The sequence below is a fragment of the Nematostella vectensis genome, chromosome 6 (assembly GCF_932526225.1).
Source record: "Nematostella vectensis chromosome 6, jaNemVect1.1, whole genome shotgun sequence".
Lineage (NCBI taxonomy): Eukaryota > Metazoa > Cnidaria > Anthozoa > Actiniaria > Edwardsiidae > Nematostella > Nematostella vectensis.
In genome coordinates, this window is record NC_064039.1 from 855,283 (window position 1) to 882,168 (window position 26,886).

Below are 26,886 nucleotides of genomic sequence, written 5' to 3' on the forward strand. Positions count from 1 at the left end.
GCGCGAACTTTCCGTTTAGCAAGAGCATGCTTTCCGTTACGTGAGCGCGAACGATCCGTTTAGCAAGAGCAAGCTTTCCGTTACACGAGAGCGAACGTTCCGTTAAGCAAGAGCAAGCTTTCCGTTACGTGAGCGCGAACGATCCGTTTAGCAAGAGCAAGCTTTCCGTTACACGAGAGCGAACTTTCCGTTAAGCAAGAGCAAGCTTTCCGTTACGCGCTCGCGAACGATCCGTTTAGCAAGAGCAAGCCCTCCGTTACGCGCTTTCGAACGATCCGTTTAGCAAGAGCGAGCTTTCTGTTACGCGAGCGCGAACTATCCGTTTAGCAAGAGCATGCTTTCCGTTCCGCGCTTGCGAACGATCCGTTTAGCAAGAGCAAGCTTTCCGTTACGCGCTCGCGAACTATCCCTTTAGCAAGAGCATGCTTTCCGTTACGCACTCGCGAACGATCCGTTTAGCAAGAGCATGCTTTCCGTTACGCGAGCGCGAACTATCCCTTTAGCAAGAGCAAGCTTTCCGTTACGAGAGCGCGAACTATCCCTTTAGCAAGAGCATGCTTTCCGTTACGCGCTCGCGAAATATCCGTTTAGCAAGAGCAAGCTTTCCGTTACGCGAGCGCGAACTATCCCTTTAGCAAGAGCATGCTTTCCGTTACGCGAGCGCGAACTATCCCTTTAGCAAGAGCAAGCTTTCCGTTACGCGCTCGCGAAATATCCGTTTAGCAAGAGCAAGCTTTCCGTTACGCGCTCGCGAACTAAACGTTTAGCAAGAGCAAGCTTTCCGTTAAGCGCTCGCGAACTATCCGTTTAGCAAGAGCAAGCCCTCCGTTACGCGCTCTCGAACTATCCGTTTAGCAAGAGCAAGCTTTCCGTTACGCACTCGCGAACTATCCCTTTAGCAAGAGCATGCTTTCCGTTACGCGAGCGCGAACTATCCCTTTAGCAAGAGCAAGCTTTCCGTTACGCGAGCGCGAACTATCCCTTTAGCAAGAGCAAGCTTTCCGTTACGCACTCGCGAACGATCCGTTTAGCAAGAGCATGCTTTCCGTTACGCGAGCGCGAACTATCCCTTTAGCAAGAGCAAGCTTTCCGTTACGCGAGCGCGAACTATCCCTTTAGCAAGAGCAAGCTTTCCGTTACGCACTCGCGAACTATCCCTTTAGCAAGAGCAAGCTTTCCGTTACGCGTGCGCGAACAATCCCTTTAGCAAGAGCAAGCTTTCCGTTACGCACTCGCGAACGATCCGTTTAGCAAGAGCATGCTTTCCGTTACGCGAGCGCGAACTATCCCTTTAGCAAGAGCAAGCTTTCCGTTACGAGAGCGCGAACTATCCCTTTAGCAAGAGCAAGCTTTCCCTTACGCGAGCGCGAACTGTCCCTTTAGCAAGAGCAAGCTTTCCGTTACGCGCTCTCGAACGATCCGTTTAGCAAGAGCGAGCTTTCCGTTACGCGAGCGCGAACTATCCGTTTAGCAAGAGCATGCTTTCCGTTCCGCGCTTGCGAACGATCCGTTTAGCAAGAGCAAGCTTTCCGTTACGCGCCCGCGAACTATCCCTTTAGCAAGAGCATGCTTTCCGTTACGCACTCGCGAACGATCCGTTTAGCAAGAGCATGCTTTCCGTTACGCGAGCGCGAACTATCCCTTTAGCAAGAGCAAGCTTTCCGTTACGAGAGCGCGAACTATCCCTTTAGCAAGAGCAAGCTTTCCGTTACGCGCTCGCGAAATATCCGTTTAGCAAGAGCAAGCTTTCCGTTACGCGCTCGCGAACTATCCGTTTAGCAAGAGCAAGCTTTCCGTTAAGCGCTCGCGAACTATCCGTTTAGCAAGAGCATGCTCTCCGTTACGCGAACACGAACTATCCGTTTAGCAAGAGCAAGCTTTCCGTTACGCGCTCGCGAACTATCCGTTTAGCAAGAGCAAGCTTTCCGTTACGCGCTCGCGAACGATCCGTTTAGCAAGAGCATGCTTTCCGTTACGCTTTCGCGAACTATCCGTTTAGCAAGAGCAAGCTTTCCGTTAAGCGCTCGCGAACTATCCGTTTAGCAAGAGCATGCTTTCCGTTACGCGAACACGAACTATCCGTTTAGCAAGAGCAAGCTTTCCGTTACGCGCTCGCGAACTATCCGTTTAGCAAGAGCAAGCTTTCCGTTACGCACTCGCGAACGATCCGTTTAGCAAGAGCATGCTTTCCGTAACGCGCTCGCGAACGATTAGTTTAGCAAGAGCAAGCTTTCTGTTACGCGCTCGCAAATTATCCCTTTAGCAAGAGCATTCTTTCCGTTACGCACTCGCGAACGATCCGTTTAGCAAGAGCATGCTTTCCGTTACGCGAGCGCGAACTGTCCCTTTAGCAAGAGCAAGCTTTCCGTTACGAGAGCGCGAACTATCCCTTTAGCAAGAGCAAGCTTTCCGTTACGCGCTCGCGAACTATCCGTTTAGCAAGAGCAAGCTTTCCGTTACGCGTTCGCGAACTATCCGTTTAGCAAGAGCAAGCTTTCCGTTACGCGCTCGCGAACGATCCGTTTAGCAAGAGCAAGCTTTCCGTTACGCGAGTGCGAACTATCCGTTTAGCAAGAGCATGCTTTCCGTTGCGCGCTCGCGAACGATCCGTTAAGCAAGAGCATGCTTTCCGTTATGCGCTCGCGAACGATCCGTTTAGCAAAAGCATGCTTTTCGTTACGCGCTCGCGAACGATCCGTTTAGCAAGAGCAAGCTTTCCGTTACGCCAGCGAACTATCCGTTTAGCAAGAGCATGCTTTCCGTTACGCGAGCGCGAACTATCCGTTTAGCAAGGGCAAGCTCTCCGTTACGCGAGCGCGAGCTTACAAAGTCGATCGATGTCGTACAATTCGGCAAAGCATCGGTGAAGTGTAACAAACGACAGAGACGAGATGTGGGGACGGTTTACTTGGTCGCTGTTGCAAACGCTACTTTACACAAGTAATTTTAAGATGATCTTTTAAGAATAGTCCTTTGGGGTGTCGTACTGCATCCCTTTTGTATGCTCTCTAATGACAGCAAGCCCAAACAAGACACTTTCACTGACACCCCAAAAAACGTTTAGTTTCGTTTGGGTAAAGGTTCTCATCCAATGGGTGTTGGAAGGACGACATTACAACGCAGGCATGCCAGTGGGTTACCCTTGGACTTGCCGTGACCTACACAATGATTATACGATTATTGTTGACTTCGGAGGTAACGCACTTCATGCTTGCCGTGCTAGTGCGCATGACAATCTTTATGCGTGACCCCCATGATTGACAACATATCAATCATTTTTTAACTTGCTTCCTTAATACCAATTCTGGCTATACCAGAATTTCACTAGACCTAGACGATACCTAGAGTTACCTGCTCCCGAAGTCAAAACCAACTTTCTACCGGTGGTTGATGAATACGGAACGGGCATAGGTGCCCGATTTACGATTCACAAACATCTTGAAAACAATATGGACCAGCCTAAAATTGGGGAGGGGCCAATTCCTGTTGACTCATAACTAAACAAAACGCATCATTAACTCCCGGCATAAGTTGGCGGTAAATTGACAAAAATGCTTAAGTTATAAAAATAGCAAAACCCGTCACCTAGCGTGTATTTCCCGCTTGGCAAGTTCTAGCGTATTCCGACTCCAAGCAATAATTTCCCGCGTAGCAAGTAGTAGCGTAGCCCCGACACCCTGCGATATTTTCCCGCGTGACAGAAGGCATAAGGAGCCCCAGCAATTCCGGAAATCACATTTTGGTTCACTGAGGTTGCCATGCTCGACGTCATAATCCAATAGTAGAAGTGTCAAATCCAATAATAAAAATGTTACCTATACTGCGTACTGGTGCCAACAATCACTCAGTACATCGGGATACTCTCCCTGTGTAATCTGAACTATTTAGTCTTAATTTATTAGCAATGTTTAATTTAGGGGGCCGGGGTAAGTAAAAAACCAACATGGGCGCCAAAATAGTATCACGAGACACGTAGTAAATCCCGCGCTCGCTTATACATAACAAGTTAACTCGCGGAGAGGAATGTGAACATAACAATACAGGGAGTATTTCCTCGAAACTTCGAAATACGAAATACATTAGCTACTAACTCAAGAGACATGTGGCTTTCCAGTGAAGGAATTCAGCCTACTCTAAAGCAATTCCAGGCGGAATATAGAATTATCGACGGCTATGCCATAGACGTGAAAACGCGGAGCAGAGCACCGGAGAGGACCGGCAAACTGGCGGTTGTTATTGCCCATGCCTTAGGCGTAATTCCGGCTTTATTGATGTAGAGCGATAGCAATATAGAAAAGATGGATTTAAGCGGCCTTACAATGATATTGGACAATACGAAGGCGACAAGTCAAATCCAAGCCCAGAAAAGAAAAATAACACTTGATATTCTGATATAGCCGACGTAGATCAATACAGTAGCCGCACACAGGACCGATCACAGACAGCACAAGCGAGGAATTTACAAGCATCAGCAATGGCGCGAATTCTCATCCTTCGCCCCCCGTAGTGAACTGTTGCGCAGTGTAACGAGAGTACAGAAGAAAAGAATCTTATTTTGCCATTCAAACTGAAAAGAAAATTTGATCTAGTTTTTTTTCTGTACCTTAGCCGGTTTATCAGGGTAAAAGATCTGTCATTGTAACATGACTGAACGCCTTGGGGTACACAAGAGAATAGCGTCTTTTTTTCTTATCTTTATGCATTTAAACTAAAAAAAGCAAATTTGATCTAGTTTTTCTTTTCTGTACCTTAGCCGGTTTATCCGGGCAAAGGATCTGTCATTGTACACGACTGAACACCTTGGGGTACAAAAAAGAATAGCATTCTTTAACGATTTAAACATAACAGCAAATTTGATCTATTTTTCTTTTCTGTAACTTAGCCGGTTTATCCGGGCAAAGGATCTGTCATTGTACATGACTGAACGCCTTGGGGTACAAAAGAGAAAAGCATTTGTTTAGCATTTAAACATATAAGCAAATTTGATCTAGTTTTTTCTCTGTACCTTAGCCGGTTTATCCGGGCAAAGGATCTGTCATTGTAACATGACTGAACGCCTTGGGGTACAAAAGAAAATTATATTCTTTTGCAATTCAAAATTAAAAGTAAATTTGATCCTGTTGGGCGTACAGGATTTTTGTGGAACATCCGAACCCTTCGTGCTGAATAGCCTTTGTATATTTTGCAGAATGTATCGTGCGAATGATAATCATAACTCCCTTACTCGAGAGAGAGAAACCCCGCAAAATTTATTGGGTGATTTGTGATTCTAGAAACGATCACCCCTCTTCCAAACGTCCAACAGACACACAGATACATTCACTAGGATTTACAATTAGAACAATATAAAAAAAGTAACTTTTTTTTCACTGAAAGATCTAGCCAGCCCGCGGAATTTCCAAATGCCTGGGAATTTCTAATACTATTATTGAAGCAACGGTTTTACCCGGACAGCGCGAATTTTACCAAAAAAAAAAACACGATTTTTTAACTAAAAAATAATAATATATGTTATGGTATTCTGATCAATAGGGTCTACTTTTATAGACTGACATTAAAGTTTAGGTAATTGTGTCAATTTCTATCGCATCTATTCGTTGCGCTATTTTCCTATATTCCACATTTATTTGCCGCTTGAATAAGATATCCATTCTACAACACTTGCGCATGCTCACTTGAAACGAAAGATACGAAAAACCTTGACTCAAATTCGCGAAACTTGGTTCTCAATATTTTCCAGTAAATGTATTTTCCATTCTGACACTAAAAGTAACGAAGTCTGCAGGGTTTTGAAGCACCGCAAACAACGGTTCGCGCACGCACTAGAAAAACAAATCTAACGAGCGCGCTGTTTTGTTTTTCTAAGATACTGTTTTCGTTGCTTGTGTTGTAGAAAACAAATTTTACTGCGGAACACTCGCCGCTATGCGCCTCGTGACTCCACAACATTTTGAGGTGACGAATACGTGGTGTATAAGAGTAAATACCACGGAAAACTTTTGGGAAATTTGTTAAGTACAACTCTCAACTCGCATATAAATGAGTCGTATACGGCAGATACATGGCTTACTTCCTCTGTTATATTTTGTTAAAATGTTTGTTTACAGCGCTAATAATGTTGTAAAAATACAGACGTTTCGAGGCTTTCATCGGTTGCTTTTAGACACTGATGATGAAGAGGCAATTATTTTTTTAGATTTTCAGACGTTTCTAAGCTATATCGCGAAACGGCATGTATATTAATAAAAAAAGACCTACAGGGATCGTAATAAAATAGGCTAAAACACAGATGGGCACCGTTCCCTCGTGTCGGCCAGTGCATTACAAAAACACTAATTATTAAAGTAGAATTTTTAAGACAAACTGGGAGAAAGCTCCGCTAGCATGGTGAAGACATCAGAGCAAGCCGCGCGAATATGCGGCATTGTGAGTAGATTTTCCTTTTCGATTTACACTTGAAGCGCCCCCAAAAAACTGATTCTTAAACAGATCCCATGATGTTTTCTAAATAACTGACGGAGAGAAACTCGGATTGTACCCTATGTATTTTGCGTTCCACTCTCTGCAATTCACAGCGCCAAAAATAATTTACGATAAATTTCCGCTTTCTCCCGGATTTCTTTGATTGTTTTACAAAGTCATATACGAAGCTTATGTTGACAGATGACGCACACTATTCTTCACTTCACACTTGGAGATTACGACAGCTATGTGTTGGGCTGGAATTTTTTCATTACCAGAAACCAGGGTACTCCCCGCCGAGATCTCTGCGGGAGCACATAAAAGTCGTTGTCAAGGAGCTGGGGCTCGTTATGTTATCGTCGATTGTTCGAAGTTCGAGCACAACTTTCGCACTTATTCCTCCAATACATCAATACATTACAATCCCTACGTAACTAACACCGCATTTATCCCTGAAGTACATAAACTTAGGATTTCTAAGTCATTCCTGTGTGAATACAATAGCGCGGCTAAGATTATTGATTTATTTGACCGGTTTTCGTGTATCGGTTTCAGCGTTGTTTAACAAGAAAACTTCGGCCGCCATACACCAGTTCGAAGCACAACTTTCACTCTTATTCCTTCAATACATCACAAAATCCTACGTAACTAACACCGCATTTATCCCTGAAGTACATAGACTAAGGATTTCTTAGTCATTCCTGTGTGAATCCAGTAATAAGGCTAAGATTAATTATTTTATTTGACGCGGTTATATTTGGTTCGCGGTTTCATTTAAACAAGAACGCATTTTCGTAGAAATACCCGATAAAGAGGTCTACTTCTTTCTCTCAAATTAATATCCATGGTTTGTTTATTTCAAGTCTTTGTCGAAGTGATAGCTCCCCGCTGTTAAAAATTTCTGATCAAAAGTTCTCACATTCGTAACAGTAAAACGATGAAGATAAGAGATCGACATGCTAACAGTTTCGCACATTCGTTAAAATAAAGCCAATGAAGAGATCAAAATTCTTTCCTTCGAATCATTACCCCATGTTTATTACAAATCTTTGTCGAAAAACGGCTCCCCGCTGTTCAAAAGTTTTGGCTTATGAGCATTCGTAGAATGTTAACAAGAAGCCTGGATCAATGCGGTTTGAAGCACACATGCTTGTCGAGAAAGTCGTCAAGCGCTTTTGTTCTTAAACCGAGCATACATTAAATTTATCAAAAGTTTGGAGTCGTCTTATGCTCAAATTTCTCGCGAGCGCGAGCTTGCCGTTTTCGGCCTAGGTTCTTTCCGTTACGCGAGCGCGAACATTCCGTTTTGGGTCTAGGGTCTTTCCGTTACTCGAGCGCGAGTATTCCGTTTTCGGTCTAGGTTCTTTCCGTTACTCGAGCGCGAGCTTGCCGTTTTGGGTTTAGGTTCTTTCCGTTACTCGAGCGCGAACATTCCGTTTTGGGTCTAGGGTCTTTCCGTTACTCGAGCGCGAGTATTCCGTTTTCGGTCTAGGTTCTTTCCGTTACTCGAGCGCGAGCTTGCCGTTTTGGGTTTAGGTTCTTTCCGTTACTCGAGCGCGAGTATTCCGTTTTGGGTTTAGGGGCTTTCCGTTACTCGAGCGCGAGTATTCCGTTTTGGGTTTAGGGTCTTTCCGTTACTCGAGCGCGAGTATTCCGTTTTGGGTTTAGGGGCTTTCCGTTACTCGAGCGCGAGTATTCCGTTTTGGGTTTAGGGGCTTTCCGTTACTCGAGCGCGAGTATTCCGTTTTGGGTCTAGGGGCTTTCCGTTACTCGAGCGCGAGTATTCCGTTTTGGGTTTAGGGGCTTTCCGTTACTCGAGCGCGAGTATTCCGTTTTGGGTTTAGGGGCTTTCCGTTACTCGAGCGCGAGTATTCCGTTTTTGGTCTAGGTTCTTTCCATTACGCGAGCGCGAGTATTCCGTTTTGTGTTTAGGGGCTTTCCGTTACACGAGCGCGAACTTTTCGTTTCGCTATCGCGATCAATCCGTTTATATTCCGCGAAACGGCGAAACTCGCGAGTTTGGTTTTCCCATTAGTTTGTTTCGCTCCAAGTTGAGCGTGAATAATTGTCCACGGCGTCGGTCAAGGATCTCATGGCTACTTACTCGTTAAAAAATAAATGGCTAGCGGCCAGGGAAAATAGTTTAACTAGTTTAAAAATGTTTTGCCACATATCGAATGCCAGTGTACCCTGGCATAGGTGTACGAGATAAAAATATTTCGTTTGTTGTATTTTCCTCGCGAATTTCGACGGGATTTAAGTGCGACCGAAAATTGCTCCTCCAATAATCTGTTTCTTTCCTTAGTAGGATAAGGGAAGCAATATATTTCGCGAAGAAACCCACTACCCCCAAATCGTTATAAGACATACATTTGACAATAACAAGACATGTTCTAGGTTTGAAGGTAATTTTATTGGTAAAATCTCGAAAAATCGCTACTTATGCTTAAATCCACTCGTTTTACCTCTAGAACAGCCGATTCAAAGCTACGAACAAGCTCCAAAACCATTGCCTGGGCTACCTGTGCTAAAACCGCGTTTAATGCGAACCGCGTTAGTATTCTTGACCTTGGTTTCTCTTCTAATTTCTGAATCGATAAGGAAATTTATATATTAGAACCTATTGTAATACTACAAACTAAACAAGTATAACTAAACGATTCTGACATTAGACTTGGCTTCTTACAAGTCAAAGTCGACATTCTCCACGAGAATTGTAGAGAATTCCGCGCTGAATTCGATCTACGATGTTTACATTTCATGGTGCATTTCTTATAGCAGTTCTGATTGGCCATAGTATGATACAAAGGCTCGCAAAATCATATGACGCCATAGAACACGGTTTCTCGCAAAGGTAATCAAACGGGAAAGGGAAAGGAAGAAAATCAGGCTATTGCAATCGAGTTTTCTATGAAAATCTTGGATAGTACAAAAGTGTATTTTGTGTTATTATTCTACAGAGGAGACATGTTGAGAAATTATCGCAAGTATGCTTGCGAACATTTGATATTTCCTCTGAAATCTGCTAGATATCCAATGTTGTTATATATGCTTTAAAAGGATGTACACAGTATACATATCAGTGTTTATGTTTTAAGGGAAGAACCTGTGGAGAGCTCTGTGTTATGCGCAAACCAAATAGACGCGAAAGATTCCTGTGATTTAATTTATTGCAAACACAGTAAATCAAAATTCATTTTAATACTATCGAAATCAATTCCTACAAATTCCAATCTCTTTTTAAATAACTAGCCAAATACTCAAACTTGAACAAGATTTGTTTTTCAGTCTCAAATTTTATTAACAAAACGAGTCATAAATGTACATCAAAACAGCATGCGTAGTACTGCCCTAACCCTGAAACTCTATGTGGTATTGTAATTGTGCCTATTTCGTAGTATTCCCCAATTTTCAAAATGAATTAATCATGCTACCCATCTAAGCTAATGTTCATGGAACACACCGAGAGTGAAGATAGTGTGGTACAAAGCCTGAATGTTTAGTAATTCGGTTTCAATAATTGTATTTTTGTGCAATTTCACAAATTTGTGACTAATTCCCCAAGTCTACCTCCGCGAATCTAAGCTTGATTTCAACTCGAAAGAATTTCCAAGCTAGCCTAATTGCGTCTAAGCCAAGCTGCCTTTTTTGCTGTAACTCGCGAAATGCGCACGTTTGAGATAGTATACTTGGAACACATAACAACCTATCCTTCTGTAATAGCTGCGACTTATTCGATTTTTCATAGTCTTGGTATTTTTAATAATATTGCGATCAAAGTAAACTTTTGCAGGCATTTTTGCACGTAACTTTGTCAGTCTTCTTCACCACACTTGGACATTTCCTGAAAACAAGAGCAAAATCGTAGGACGCATTATGGCTTTCTTTAATTGCAGGGCAAAAATATCTTGCGGGGTAGTATACAAACATTCTGCAAATTTTACATTGAAGATCAAACGCTAAAAAAGACAATTTTAATTTATGTCACGGCGTGGAATTTACTCCTTTGAAAGGAGGTGTGAAGTCTCCGCTATTGTGGAAAAGAGGGAGGGGGAGTATACAAACATTCCTCTCTAGTAAGAGAATGCTTATTTGACATTGAGGATCGAACGCGTAAAAGAAAATTAAACACGAGGTTCTGCTATAAAGGGGAAAGCAACCCTCACCCACGGGCATAATTTGCAATTATATCAGAACACTGCCACGCTAGCAGTCACATTTTATAAGTCTCCTATAAAATTGCTTATCTCTGAGCCTTAGTAGGTTTCCACATTTTGACTTGAACAAACTTCACAATTTGGCATTTTAGTAGTTTAGAGTATCACATATCTTTCGTCTATCGCGTTAATTGGGATGCCCTATTGTAGAACAAAAGTTATCTAAGCCTTAAAAAGGAATCATCGGAGAGGAATTTGTATAATCCCTTTTGTACCTTGGCAAAAAAAACGTTATCTAAAACTTTCGAAATAGAGTCAACGGAGAGGAATTTGTATAATCCCTTTTGTACCTTGGCAAAAAAAAACGTTATTTAACACTTTCAAAAGAGAGTCAATGGAGAGGAATTTGTATAATCCTTTTTGCACGTAATAAAATGTCTACCAAATAGGTCGACACTCATACCAATGTGTTGGGAGCAAGATCTGGTTGATCTGGGGACACGGCCACCACTCCCTTTCCACCGCCACTAAAGCTGTAGTAAATCATGTTTGTCAGTTACTAAATCCCTAAAAGCAGAAGCAAATTCAAAGTACAGAGAGATTGGTCCGAGGTAATTATTTGAGGGTTGTTTTTTTTCAGAAAAGGATAATACTAAGATTGCTTTGCAAATACGCTTCATGTTATACTTGAGGATCATCAGTCAGCAACACCTCGTCAACAAGACATTCGTTTACCCGGCAACGTTTAGCTGCACAGAAATTCGAATCAAATAATGCCATAAGACATTCGTTTACCCGGCAACGTTTAGCTGCACAAAAATTCGAATCAAATAATGCCATAAGACATTCGTTTACCCGGCAACGTTTAGCTGCACAGAAATGCGAATTAAATAATGCCATAAGACATTCGTTTACCCGGCAACGTTTAGCTGCACAGAAATTCGAATTAAATAATGCCATAAGACATTCGTTTACCCGGCAACGTTTAGCTGCACAGAAATGCGAATTTAATAATGCCATAAGACATTCGTTTACCCGGCAACGTTTAGCTGCACAGAAATGCGAATTAAATAATGCCATAAGACATTCGTTTACCCGGCAACGTTTAGCTGCACAGAAATGCGAATTAAATAATGCCATAACAATCTGACACATGCGAGCAATTAGTTGGGACTAAGGACAATTTCTCATTTCCTTATGCCGTGTAGGCGTAAGCCTTTTTGGAATCGCTGTTTTGTCTAAAAATCATCACCCTATTTGTGAATTAAGCAATCTTAGCATACTTTAAAAAAAAAGCAAAACAATGAGCTAAGTAACAAGCAAAATGGTTTGGTTTTAGTGTGCTTTTTCCGAAATGAATGAGCTCCATGATAGGACAAAACACTTGTTTCTCTTAAAAAATGTTCAAATACAGAGGATGAGAATTTTTTGTATGTGTAAAAGTTATAGCAATAATTATAAAACCATTATCATGTGTAAAGACTGTGTTAAAATATATTTTAGCAAGGCATATTAGAATCATAGTTAAGGTTATAGCATAGGTTTGACAATAGTGTGCAGATGCTTATAAGAAAGTGTTAATGGACATAAAATACCATATCATTTAAAATCTTAACTTCCCCTCTTGAAAAAGTGTTAAGAACCTAATTAGAAACCTAGTTCCAATTTTGCACTAAATACCATTCTTATAAGAACCTATTTAGGCTTACTTGAAAAAACCTAGGCTCTTACACGTGTGGAAGGTTGCACTCTTCCACATTTTGCATTGAAGAAACTCCATATTTGCCAATTTAGTAGTATCGCATTTCTTTTGTCCATCGCTTAAATTGTGGGTGGTCCTATCGTACCATGGTGACCAGAAGTTATCTAAAGCCTTCGAAGAGAATTAACGGGGAGAAAATTGTATAATCGTTTTTTGCACCTTTGCAACTAACGCTATCTAAAACTCTTAGGAATATTTCGTATACACCCCACTTGCGTTATAGCAAGTTGTGATTAAAAGCAAGGACACTAAAAGTTTCTACAAGATACATTTACTCTCCTGCACCATGGCAACCAAAAGTTATCCAAAACTCTCAAAGGGAGTAAAAATGTCTATGATGCATAAGGCCTTTCTTAGACATTATTTCACTTACAACTCGCTTGTGTTATGTATGGCACGTTTATGATCAAGACTTGGACACCAAACTGTTATTGTTTAATGGCGGTTGTTTTGAAGATGCAGACCGAAGGTCCGAAGTATACAAGCAGGATAGAAGCTTCCAGTTGTCTAATTTCCATGTTTGTCTATGCATGATATTCCCAATATTGCTAATTAATTAGATAGGCTAAATTGCTGTTTAGCTTTTGTTTGCTTTTTAATAATGCAGTTAAGTTTTGTTTAACCAATCATTTGTTTGTGCTACAAAACTATGCATATTCTTTGTCTTGGCAGTGCATAAAAGAGAGCCAGTCACTTGCTGGTGGTCGAAGGTGGGACAAGCAAGACGAATGCGGGTAAGTACGTGCTCTTGTTCGCGTGTGCACACCTTATTCGGTCAGATAATGTTCCGCTATACCTACATCGATTCACAAGGATCACACTAGATTTACCTTACTCGGCCAGATGAGGGTCCGCTATACTTACATCGATTCACAAGGATCACACTATGTTTACCTGGACTTTAAACAGTAAAGAAAACCTTTTAAGAGAGCGTTTGAAAGAGTTGAGTCAAAAGCATGTAAAGATCTCGACGGGGCTAAAAAAAGCGAGTCGAGAAAACGGTAAAATTATAAAATTTACATAACCAATCAAGCAAGATTTCTATGACTCTGAAGAAATATAAAGAACCTTTGGGATAACCTGTACAGTCAGCATTTTCTTACAAAAAAGGCATCACAGCTTATTGAATGGGTACAAGACACAATTCGAGGACCTGAGGTTGTTTTATTCTTTTTTTTTTTCACAGAACCTGCTCATCTCATCACCATGGCAATGAAATTGATACCGCTGGCTCTCTTGCTTGCTGTCCATTGTACCCGGGCACTTGGTATGTTTTAATATCGCCATTAGCTTCGTCTAACTCTACTTGTGTTTTCCTAGTGGAGCAAGGAACCTCTATTATATTAGCATCGCCTAACACTACTTGTGTAGAGTTGTCTTGCATGTTTCCTGCCTGCCTACATATGATAACCCTTAATCGGAATGTTTGGCCGCTTTCTAAGCTTATTGCAACTGCTTTGAAACAGTCAATTCACAAATGTTCCTTTTAGGTCATGAACTTCCAGATCAATAAGACACACTAAAGGGTAGTGAAATGGTGGGATGGCTCCTTGACGATAGCATATTGCTATACAGTATTTTCAACAATAATCACCTTGAGCTTAAACTATTAACTGACACGTCTTGTGAATAGAATGGGAAGCGCTTGGCTGCTACAAGGACTCGTGGTCACGCACGATGCCAAACTTTTTCAAGAAAATCGAGTACGACAAGAAAAACCCCAACTTCCAGGACATGTTTGAACAGTGCCGCGTGGAGGCTGAGAAACTCGGCTATACCTACTTTGGCCTGCAGAACATGAAGGAGTGCTGGGGGTCACCTAACGGCAGGTAAGTCCGATTTACCCAGGGCCATAGAGTAAGAAAGGACTTGTTGAGATCGGCTAAGCGGCACCCAATGTCCGATTTACCCAGGGCCATAGAGTAAGAAAGGACTTGTTAAGCTCGGGAGACGGCAGACTCTGTCTGACTTAATTAACCAGGGCCATAGTGGAAGAAAGGATTTTCCGAACTCGAGTAACTGCAGGTGATGGTTTGATTTAACCAGGGTCATAGGAGGCGGCGGCAGCAAATATATTTATAAAAGAGAGGCTGATGATTTTTTGGCAAAAAAATTGAGTAGCGCAAAAGCACATTCGATAAATTTATTAGATTTATTGACGTATAAAATCAAACTCAACTGTGAATAAAATACATTATCATATGGCAACGATCATACGCGCGCTCTGATTGGCTGAAGAGCGGGCAAGATCCTACGACAATGACCGGGCATTATGAATAAATATTTTTGTGAGTTGAGAGTGACACCGAGTGCTCGGGCGACCAAAATAAAATTATTCTAACAATTTTCAACTCTCAAATCAAAGTCTGACAAAAAAAATATACCAAATATCGATACGTTTTATTATGACCGAAGAAAATCATTCAGATAGTGAGTTTTACTATCTAGAAAAGGACAATGAAGACAAAACAACAATACACCCATGTTGCAAGTACGAGGGACGGAAGTTTCAGCAACAGTCAGGTAGAATTAAAGAAATTTGTCCAGGAGCAGAAAAGTAAAAACACAGTGAAAAAAACCTCGAGCGATATGAAGTGTTTTTATCGTTTCCTTGGAGCATACCTGTCAACTCTCCCGCATTAGGCGGGAGTCTCAAGATTTTGGACCCCTTCTCCCGCTCTCCCGCGTTGAGCGCCAAATCTCCCGCTTTTTAGCGATTTTTATCGCTTCCAAAAAATATTCCATAGAAAATAGTCATTTAGCCTATTTTATATTAAAATATTTGAAACAGCAATACCCTTGCGTAGCGCAATTTATCTAATGCACTAATCATTTAAAACCCCCACCCCAATGGTCCCGGGGAAGTGTTGGGTTGACGTGGGGGTTTAGAGCACTTTTGACTAAGAATTTGTCCCGAGGGGGCGGGGGAATAAACAGTTTTTGACTCTAAGACTTGTCTCCACCATGGGGGCTTGGGGACAAATGAAAAACATCACAAATGTACTTTACAAAAGTCATGTCAGTTTCTGGTTTGAGACTCTTTCTCTTCTGTAGCAAGGAATTTTCATGTATCAGCGTGTGGCAAGCTGCACGGTGAAATGTGCAAAAATGAATATGAATGATAACTAATGCCAGATGAAGATTATTTATTATTTATTTTTCATTTTTTTTTGGTAACTGTTATCTTCATTGTTATTAGTACAAATATACTCTCCGAAATGTACTGGCTTTGAAAGATTAAGGCTTATTTCAGATGAAACTTGTCGGGTAGTTGCCAATAGTTTGCATCCCGAGGGGTAGGGGCATTTGACTGCTGTTTTGTCTCGAGGGGGTGGGGGCTTTTCTCTGTTTTGTACAGGGTCAAAGTCTAATCCCCCACCCTTCCCCGGGACCAGGGGGGTGGGGGTTGCAATTGACTAGTGCATAACACCCTCGTGAGATCTATAAGTGAATTTGTTCACGAGAGCTTTCTATACGGCAAACGCATGCAAGGTTAAACCCACCCCTCCCCCCAAAAAAATAAATATAACCCACCCCTCCCCCCAAAAAATTCTCAAGCCTTGAGATTTTCGGAGGTTGACAGGTATGTTGGAGAGATAAACAAGAGAAATGAACAAATATTGGACTTACCCGCGGAAAAACTTGGCCATTTGCAATGACCATTCAGTGAAATCCAGTTTGTATTTCCACACCAATGCTTTTAATCATCCACAAATGCAGAACTACTAATTACGACATCCTTTGAATTTTTACCAACAATTTTGTGAAATAATTTAGCCCCAATTGACCGTCGCTCTCCACTCGAATTTATCGTAAAGATGTTTTCTTTCACTTGAATCCTCCACAGACGGTAAGATATATTCACTAAAATACTACTCTTGAATGAAGATATGTTATGCAGGTAAATTCCTCGAGTGATTTGCCTTTATTCCCCGTATAAAGAAACGATTTGCTTCCTTTTTTTATCGCAAATAAAATTTCCGCAAACTTGAGATTGTCGCGCGCGTTGCAAAATCGTTATGGCGGGAATTTTCATAACACAGGTCGACAGGGAGTTTGAAGATGATTTTTCGTAAAGACAACTAATCTAAATTAAATAACATAAAAGAAATGATGTTTTCATGTAAAGGTCGGTAAAATCGGCGTAAAAAGCAATTTTTGATGGTCATTTTACAAATCGACTCGTTATTTCGAACTTTGGAGTTGAGCACTCGTGGCTTGTAAATCCAGAAAGGGTTCCTTCTTTCACTTCAACAGCATAAGTTTTCCTTCTCGTTCATATTTAAAAAAAACATATAATAAATAACTTTTTAACCTCGCTTGCTCGGTCCTTACTGAGTGCGGCCTCGGTCTGTGCAAAAAGCCCGCGGGCTGAGATTTCTCAGTACGGACCTCGGGCTCGGTTAATAAGTGGTATATAACAAAAGCTTTAATACGAAAAGATTTGTAAATAACTGTTCCTATATTTTCTGGTGTGTATCATTCCAATTAACCTTGTTAAGATAGTAGGTTCAGTATTTTCTGTCTATGATACGTGGTTAACAAAGGACAATCATTCCATTTCATTTTGATGATTTTTGCCGCCAAAAAAATGATGCGTGTTTTATAAAAAGACACTTATCATTCCAGGGAAACCTACAATACTCTGGGATGTAACGATAACTGCGAGCGTCGTAGCGATGGCAAGTTTGGCGCTGGAACAAATTGGTCAAACTTCATTTACCGAGTAAAGAAAGGTACGCCACCATCTCATAAGACAAAATTCTGTATGCGTAAGAACGGCTTTAACATGACTAGTGCTTAGAGGCAAACGAATACTTAACAGAAACATTGTGCTTAATCTTTATGCATGTTTTAGTGGTAGACCCAAGTGGCAGAGCCGTAGCAGATCTCGAAATTTTAAAAGAATTCTGGGGGCACAGCCAAACCCTGTACTGATCAAACAACTGGTCATTGAAAATATTGTGAGGGAGGAGGGGGGTGCTGCATATGATGAGGTGTTTCCATCCCGTGTTTACGATTGTATCAGATTGGACGGATTGCAGCGCGAAGGTCTGTGGAGATGGCGTGCAGTACAAGCTTGTTTTATCACAAGACAAGGGACCAAAATGCCCCTTCTATAACGTTCTGGTAAAAAGAAGCGACAAGACAAGGAAATGCAGCGCGGCTAAGTCATGCGGAGAGAGAGGTAATCATCGCCCCTTCACCCGTCAATCAAAAGACTTGAAGCAGATTTATTGGCCAGCACTGAAAGACTACAAATCATGCAACTTTTTTTTCCGCAAGGCGCTGACCAATAAAAAAATACGGGATGTAATTCCCGTTAATATTAATTTAGTATTAAAGTCAGAAAGCGTCAGAAATCAAGGTTATTGCAGTAATGCAAAAATCTGTATTTTAGAAGTTGAAACCTCACAATTACACATTTTTGCATCCATGTCTTTAACTACTGTCAACGTTGTTTGAAGATGTGTCTTGGTGTAGTGTTATCATATCAAGGTCTTACATTGGCTTAAATTTTTTCAGACTACGAAACTCTTGGATGTTACGAGGACTCCTTCGACCGTGGACTTCCCAAGTATCTGGGAAACGTTGGACCCTTCGATGCAGAGAAAAAAAACTTTGAAGAGGTGTGAGACGATGATGAACAGACTCAAAGATACAGAGACTCTTGGAGCCAGCTCGTGGATGCTTCTGAAAATAAACTTTTTTGTTTAACAATTGTGTCTCTTTTTTAATTTTGTTAATATATCCAAATTCATTGAGAATTTCTATATAACCAAGAATAAACTAACTAAGGATATATTCCCTCTAGTAACGTAGTAACTTAAAATATAAATGAATTTGAATAGGTAACCTTCCCCTTCCCTCCCACGGGACCAAGAATAAGAATTAAGTATATGCTGATGTATAGCGATATCCTTACTTTTTTTATCTTTGTTCAGGTTTTTAACCAGTGCAAGACAAAGGCAAAGGCAGCAGGCTTGTTCTACTTTGGAGTCCAGGATGATAAAGAATGTTGGGCGGGAGACCTCAATGCCAAATACAACAAGCACGGCTGTAAAGGCAACTGTATCACTGATCCGAGTGGACTGGGAGTGGGCAGAACGTGGTCCAACTATGTTTTCATGTTCAAGCAAGGTACCATACGTCTAGTCAGCTATGGGCGCAGTGAGATTCAAAACTAGGCTATTAAAGGCCACTATCTTAAAATTACTCAAGTCTCAATTACAATAAAAGAGAATTAGTACTTCCAGACCTAAATCAAAACGTTCCCACAGAGTGGAGTTCATGTACTAAGACGTGCGGGGGCGGCGAGAAGCAGAAGTATGAGTCGGAGCTGGCCACAGGTGATGCTTCATGTAGCGACGGTACGAGGAAGTCTGTGCTAAAGAAAGCGGCGTGTAACACCGACCCTTGCGCAGGTAACTTTAACTGGATCTTCATTAATACGGAAACCGAATCAATGGCTTTTTAATCTGGTCGAATGACTCAACAAAAGGACGTTCCTAATTCGAGACAACTGCTAGGGCAACTTCTCACTCTATGTCAACGGCAGGATTTTATATTTCTGTTTTTACAAGAAAAATGAGCTTTTTTGTTAATCCCATTGAATAACATTTCTTGAGTAAATGCTCTCCGTATGCTAACAAATACTATTCGTTATCAGTTGACGGCGGCTGGAGTGACTACTCGTCCTGGTCTTCGTGTACCAAGAGTTGCGGTGGCGGAACTCGGACACGAACTCGCACATGCACCAACCCGAAACCCTCAAGTGGCGGTAAAGACTGCGTGGGAGATGCCAAGCAGACTAGGGAGTGCGGGAAAGCGCCATGCCCAGGTAAGAGACTTTATTTTACCTGTATTTTGAATTCTGTATACGTTTATTCATGTGAAGTGTTCATGCGCCAGTCAAAGGGATATACGCGGTGAATTGTTAGTAATGGTTTCTATGAAGTACTGTTTTTTTTTTGGCAATGATGGGATGGAGATTAATTTGCCGCTACGGTCCACTTATTATCAATTATTTGACCTTTAAACTTCGAAGAAATTGTCTAGAAGATTTTAATATAGTTATGTTGACACTTATTTCCAGCCTCCTCCTTTTATGTTAATTTTGCCGTCGGTATTTCAATAGATGATTTAATTACAACAGATTTACACCGTGGTATATTAAAATGCGAAACTGTGAAATTTCACCCCGCAAGCGTGTAACCACTCGAGGTAACTGACTCAGACTATTTTGTTTAGTTAACGGCGGCTGGAGTGACTACTCGTCCTGGTCTTTGTGTACCAAGAGTTGCGGTGGCGGAACTCGGACACGAACTCGCACATGCACCAACCCCAAACCATCAAGTGGCGGTAAAGACTGCGTGGGAGATTCCAAGCAGACTAGGAAGTGCGGGAAAGCGCCATGCCCAGGTGAGAGATTTTATTTTACCTGTATTTTGAATTCTGTTTACGCTTATTCATGTGAAGTGTTCATGCGCCAGTCGAAGAGATATACGGGGTGAATTGTTAGTAATGGTTATGAAGTACGGGTTTTTTGGCAATGCTGGGATGGCGATTCAATTGCCGCTACGGTCCACTTATTATCAATTATTTCACCTTTAAACTTCGAAGAAATTGTCTAGAAGATTTTAATATAGTTATGTTGACCCTTATTTCCATCCTCCTCCTGTTTTTGTTTAATTTTGCCGTCGGTATTTCAATAGATGACTTAATTACAACAGATTCACACTGTGGTATATAAAAATGCGAAACTGTGAAATTTCACCCCGTAAGTGTGTAACCACTCGAGGTAACTGACTCAGACTATTTTGTTTAGTTAACGGCGGCTGGAGTGATTACTCGTCCTGGTCTTTGTGTACCAAGAGTTGCGGTGGGGGAACTCGGACACGAACTCGCACATGCACCAACCCCAAACCATCAAGTGGCGGTAAAGACTGCGTGGGAGATGCCAAGCAGACTAGGGAGTGCGGGAAAGCGCCATGCCCAGGTGAGAGACTTTATTTTACCTGTATTTTGAATTCTGTATACGTTTATACATGTGAAGTGTTCATGCGCCAGTCGAAGGGATATACGCGGTGAATTGTTGGTAATGGTTTCTATGAAGTACTGTTTATTTTGGCAATGCTGGGATGGCGATTCATTTGCCGCTACGGTCCACTTATTATCAATTATTTCACCTTTAAACTTCGAAGAAATTGTCTAGAAGATTTCAATATAGTTATGTTGACCCTTATTTCCATTCTCTTCCTTTTTTGTTAATTTTGCCGTCGGTATTTCAATATATGATTTAATTACAACAGATTCACACCGTGGTAAATAAAAATGCGAAACTGTGAAATTTCACCCCGCAAGTGTGTAACCACTCGAGGTAACTGACTCAGACTATTTTGTTTAGTTAACGGCGGCTGGAGTGATTACTCGTCCTGGTCTTCGTGTACCAAGAGTTGCGGTGGCGGAACTAGGACACGAACTCGCACATGCACCAACCCCAAACCCTCAAGTGGCGGTAAAGACTGCGTGGGAGATGCCAAGCAGACTAGGAAGTGCGGGAGAGTGCCATGCCCAGGTGAGAAACTTCGAAAGCTTTTTCTTAAAAGAAATCAGAATCTTTTAAAAAAATCAAAATCTTTTAAAAAAGCTTTTTCTTAAAAGACTTCATTTTACCTGTATTTTGAATTCTGTATACCATGCCCAGATATTTTCAAGATAACGAACACTTTTGTTGGCATCAAATTGAGTTTTTAGCTAAAGTCTAAACACATTGAGGGCTATAATGTTGATGTGATATTCTATATCGTATGCTATATTGCATTTTTCAATTTTCATATTATTACGTTAGTCTGTTTAGTCGTTTCTTCAAAAATTTGTCGAGAGCAAAAGCTTGTCTCACAATAATATTTTTCTCCACAAAAGGGCCAAAGCTTCAAATACATGTTGTGTCCGTAAAGCATACTTGTGCACATGCTTTTAACTACTAATCCAAACGACAGTAACATTTTCAAAATCTCTCACGAGTTTGCATAAACCTTTTTCCACCTTATTTCTTTACAGTGAATGGAGGATGGAGTGAATTCTCGGAATGGACAAAGTGCACCAAGACATGCGGCGGAGGGAAACAAGAACGAACTCGCACATGTACAAACCCATCCCCTTCTAACGGGGGGAAGGACTGCGTGGGGGATGCTAAAGAGGAGAAAGATTGTAACACAGACAAGTGTCCACCTAGTAAGTAGAGCACAGGCATTCGCATATTATACTCGAACTCTTGGACTTTAACTTATAACGTAACGGTAATTGTATTTTTTACCCTCGGGAACGCAAAACAAAAAGCCGATTAACGCCAAAATGCATTTTTCATTTTCTACTATAACAGAGCCTTGCAGCCCTGAGGACATCGTCAACAAGGTGGTCGAGGCCCTCCCTAAAGGAGACGCCACCATCAACAACAGACTTATTTCTGCCGTCATCCAAGTCGTCAAGGGTGAGCACATGCCCGGAGTCCTTCAATAACCTTGACGCTTTAGACCTCTAAATCTGCTACGCTTTTGTTACGGCCAATTTTGGATGGAAGTAAAGAGATTTCGATAATACCATCTAAAAACATTTTCACGTCATTCATCAAGTTCATTCGAATTTATCGCAACAGCCTTCCCAAAATTATCCGAAAATTAATGAACGCTTCCATTTTTTTGGCATTTTTGATACGATTACAATTATATGAACATCGTGTAGTAATTTTTAGAGAAAAGGGCATGTGGAGGAAAGGACATCAGAAACTAGATATGCAACAAGAACAATGTAGGCTTACTGCTTTTTACGTACAACATAGCAATGGACAATGAAATTCCCAAGAACGTGAAGGTCACAGAGGAAGAAATGATGGAGCGCTTAGTAAAAGCCGTAAAGCACAAGGGACGCGAATACGCGAGGATGATGATGGGCTACATCCTTCAAAAGCAAGACGACTGTCATGGCAAATCAGATAAGATCATCGATGACATCAAGAAGAACCTTGGCGACGACGACTTCAAGGTTGGTGCAAACTATTGGAATCCAAAGCTAGTTTAAGGAATCAATGGATCGCACAAAACGCGGACATAGTATTAGTGATACCAAACTTGTAAGATCTGTCATTACTTTTGTCATCTATTTACCACTCTTTATTCGACATTCCTTCCATAATCACGTCCTACCATTAACTCCTTTTATCTTCCCTGCATTTTGTATTTTTTTATTTATATTCTTATCCTTTTATATGCTTCCTTCTTTTCTTTCATCTTTTTCAGGATTTTCTTGCCGTGAATGGCGACGTTTCTCTCATCTTCACCATCGATACTACCGGTAGCATGAAGGATGAGATTAATGCAGCCAAAGCTATTGTTAAGGCCATCGCTGGCTACGATCGCAAAGGAAAGGTCGACTACATCTTGTCCCCTTATAATGATCCAGGTGAGCCGATCGGGCAGAAGTCACATCTAGACACTATTATATGAGTACAACAACCTTGCGTACAACTTCTGTATTACGGAAACCTCCACAAACCTCATTTTCCCAGTCACTATCTCTGCCCTTATTAAAAGACTGTGAATCTGGGGGGAGGGGGGGGACGTTGGGGGGTGCTCAATACCGCAATACCGCATACAGAAAATAGTCGTTCGTAAAACAAGCGTTATGGTACGAACTGTACCGATTACTAAGCTCTAAAAGTCACTCTGCATCGCAAACGTGATAAAACTTCGTAGAAAACTCGTGATGTTTACCGTATATAAAGTTAAAAGTCGTAATAACCCCTGCCCTTAAGTGTGTTTTTTTCTCTTACTTCGAATAGTTCTTCCGTTCTGTCAAATCTGCATTTCGTCACGAGAAACAATAATATTTTTACCTTCGACATGCTGCTTGACTGCTTTGATAGGGTTTCCGTTGCGATAAGATTTACTGGAGGTGAATATGTTTATTCGTGAAAGGGTGATTGTTTTTAAATCAATGTCGACGATGTCAACTTTTTACATATTACACACGTCTTTATGCAGTTTCTCTAAATAATCTAAATACACAATCCCGCGCACCGCAGAACGACAAAAATCCCGCAATACCGCGGTTTGATAAGCAAAAATCTCGCACACCGTAGGGTTCACGAATACCGCATCACCGCACGTTTGAAACATTTTTACCGCAATACCGCGTAAAAATAACGCCGATACCGCAATACCGCAAACCCTAACGTCCCCCTCTGAATCTCACTTGCATTGACTGTTGTTTTGAGTCTGCTGAAATGCCTTGTCATTTTGAAAAATCTAGTTTCCCATATATCGTTTTATGCTTTTGGGGCTGCCGTTTCCAATAATGGGTTGAATTACAGAGCGAATTTATTTCCCATCTTTTGTGTTTCTCTCTTTCTCTCATTTGCCTCAAATTTCCTTCCGGCTCTAAAGACTCGTCATGCAAGCCAGTTTTTAGGTAAACTGACAGAAAACGTAGAAGAATGACACCTTTCTTGATTACCAGTGCTGTGCGTCAAGGACAGAAACGATTCAGCTTTGTATTTAATTGATAATTTGAATTCCATTAACTCGAATTATTTTAATATGCACTGCTTACAAACACAACAAAGAACTTTTTACAAAGCTACAAAATTTTGACAATTCTATAGGAAGTGGACCGGTCAGCAAGTTTGATCATTCTAAGAGATCGCAGTTCGAAAGCCAAATCAATGCTCTTCGGGCATATGGTGGTGGGGACTGCAAAGAGCTCACCTTCAACGGTATTGTCGACGCAATCATGACTGGTCACCCCGAGGTGGGATCACCTATGTATGTCTTCACGGATGCTCCACCCAAAGCCCCACACAAAGACAAAGACAAGGTCAAGTACAACCGCGACACCTCCATTGGATTAGCCCTGGACTACATGATCCCTGTCAACTTCTTCTTCAGTACCAGAGGATGTGGTAATCCCGGTAACAACGCGGACTACAAGTCTATCATCGAAGATACCGGTGGGATTGGTCTCTTCTTTAACAATCCAGCGGCAATAGCCAGCGCTGATAAGATCGTGAGGTCTGATCTTGACGGTTCAACGATTATCGCTGCCGGTGGAAGCTCGACGTTTAAAGGTCGGCGTGATCTTCTGGAGATGGTACGACGTGCCGCGGACTCTGTCAAGACTTTCCCCGTAGATGAAAGCGTTGATAAGTTGACGGTCTATATCTCAGCTAAGCTCTATGCAGACAGGGTAAGTTAAGGTCAAGCTGAGAAAGCCATGGTTGATTGCAAAGAAGTTCGGGTGACATGATAATTCAATTCTCAAAAAATAATTTTATCAGCTTCATCAAGTCATATAAATGCATTATGTGAATAAATTAGGTGAGTCTACGTGATCCAAGCAACAAGCAGGTCAGATACACGATGACAATGAATGGAGGTCTGCTGTGGTTTATCGAGAAACCCAAGGTCGGCAAGTGGCAGATCGAGGTTCCAGGATTTGTGCGGAACTTTGCCTTTCAGGTACAGCTAGCTTATACGATAACAATTACTCGCATTTTGAGAAGGATTCGGTTCCAGTGGTCGAGTCATGGATAGTATCCCTCTTCTTTGAGTTTCTTGCTGAGCTCAGCTCGGGCTTACTAGAGAGGCTTGCGTTTCTTAGTTTCAAGATGGTGCATTATTAAAATGTATCTGGGTTTTAAACTTGGAGTGCTTGGAACTTAAATACCATCTTTTTTGCTTACTGGATAGTGGACCTTTCATCTATGCCATTTATCTTTTATGATAATGATTACCTTTTATGATAATCATTATCTTTTATGATAATAGTCATCAAGGTCAATAAGGTCATCATCATCATAAAAGGTAATCATTATCTTTTATGATAATGATTACCTTTTATGATGATGATGACCTTTTATGATTAAGATTACTTTTGATGATAATCATTACTTTTTTTAATCTCAGGTGAAGTCCAGCTCTATCGCCAACCACCAATTCGATGTTGAATTCACTAAGCTCATCCTACCGGCAAAGTTCGTTGTCTCACTCAAACATCCCCTCAAAGGTATGGTAGCGCATTAGAAACGTAATGAACAGCCGTGAGTAATAGATAGTCGGTTATGGCTTCTATCCAGTTCTTGGCGACAAACCCGAGGACCTTCCAAGATACTGCGAAAACAACAACAACAAAATCATAAATTGTATAAACAACAACAAATTAGGTGATGCAGGCACATACCCAGGATTTTTCTTGGGGGGGGGGGGTGCTAAATCCGAAAAAGTGGACCTTATTTTTCCGGGGTGCGGGGGTGGGGGGGGAGTGAGTTCTTTGATAAAAGTCTGACCACCCCCGAAAAAACAAAAAGGGATTTCTTTATGGCTTTGCAGTATCTCCACGGGACGCTAATTGTCGGATTTGACTACATACCAGAGTGATCTAGCTTATGCTTTATAGTTTTGTCTACAAAAAGCACTTCTATTGAGAACCGAAAGTGGACCTTCGGCCGTTGTGGGGGGGGGGGGGGGGGGGGGGGTGCGTTCGCACCCCCTGCACCCCCCTGAGTCTTTGAGGTTCTTTGAAGAACTCAAGAATACAAGCAGCTAAAATGACTCGCTTTTAAATATTTGCAGGAGAGAAGGCCAACGCCAAGATTATTATTCCTCAAATATCTAGAGTCGACGAGTCTTCCCTCAAGTTGAAGATCGTCCATTCCGGTGGCGAGACTGACCTGGCAATGAAAGACTACAAGATCACCTTCGACCCTCCTGACTCTCCCTTCAAGTTCATCCTCACTGGACGTACCCACGACGGTAACGAATTCCAGAGACTTTCCCGCGAAACTTTCACTGCTGGGGAGGCGGTACTGCGCTCACAGATCAAGAGTGATCTCCTGACCATCAAGAAAGGAATGAAAGCCAATCATCGCTTTGTGCTACACAACAATGGCCCAACAAACACCTTCGAGATCACAGCCAGGATGGCGCCTACTACTGGTGTGAGGATCAGTGAGCCCTCTGCACAGTCACGGACGGTTACTAAGAATAGGTATAGTTATATTGCAGTGTACCTCGAAGCCCACAGCTCCGTGCCCGTGGGAACCCCTGTAACCCTGTACATCACTGCTAAGGGAAGGTCAAGAGGAGTCCAGACCAGCTTGGTCTCCAATTTGATTGTCTATTAGACACAGTGTATTGTATTGAAGGATAGAAAATGAACGAAATTGATTTGACCCAATAAAGAAATTATGACAAAAATGATTTGTGGAATAATTTTATTGGTTACTGTTAGATTTACACGGTAACAAACTAATCGCTACGCACTGTCAACAAAATCAATCTTATCGCTAAGCACTGGTAACAATTCAATGTCATCGCAAAGCACTGGTAACATTTCAATCTTATCGTTAAGCACTAATAATAATCTCAATTTTATCGCTAAGCACTGGTAAAAAACACAATATTATCGCTAAGCACTGGTAACGAACACAATCTTATCGCTAAGCACTGG

General features: G+C 41.6%; 1 protein-coding gene and 1 long non-coding RNA gene across 2 annotated transcripts; one reads left to right on the forward strand and one right to left on the reverse strand.

Annotated features, from left to right (window-relative positions):
• Positions 1-9,611: 9,611 nt before the first annotated feature.
• On the reverse strand, positions 9,612-13,464 carry LOC125567863. The gene is made up of 3 exons (XR_007311843.1): positions 12,329-13,464; positions 11,083-11,186; positions 9,612-10,306 (listed from the first exon to the last, which is right to left on the reverse strand). It is a non-coding gene; the product is annotated as an uncharacterized LOC125567863 (long non-coding RNA).
• LOC5510528 lies at positions 11,120-26,633 on the forward strand. The gene is made up of 21 exons (XM_048728578.1): positions 11,120-11,230; positions 13,054-13,115; positions 13,568-13,648; positions 14,015-14,210; positions 17,011-17,117; positions 17,411-17,569; positions 17,908-18,011; positions 18,327-18,522; positions 18,663-18,806; positions 19,052-19,222; positions 19,633-19,803; positions 20,210-20,380; positions 20,789-20,959; positions 21,445-21,618; positions 21,767-21,874; positions 22,223-22,425; positions 22,680-22,842; positions 24,044-24,624; positions 24,756-24,896; positions 25,344-25,443; positions 26,010-26,633. Exons 3-21 carry the CDS (start codon positions 13,588-13,590, stop codon positions 26,558-26,560), a joined length of 3,672 nt encoding a protein of 1,223 aa, XP_048584535.1. The 5' UTR covers positions 11,120-11,230; positions 13,054-13,115; positions 13,568-13,587; the 3' UTR covers positions 26,561-26,633.
• Positions 26,634-26,886: the final 253 nt, after the last annotated feature.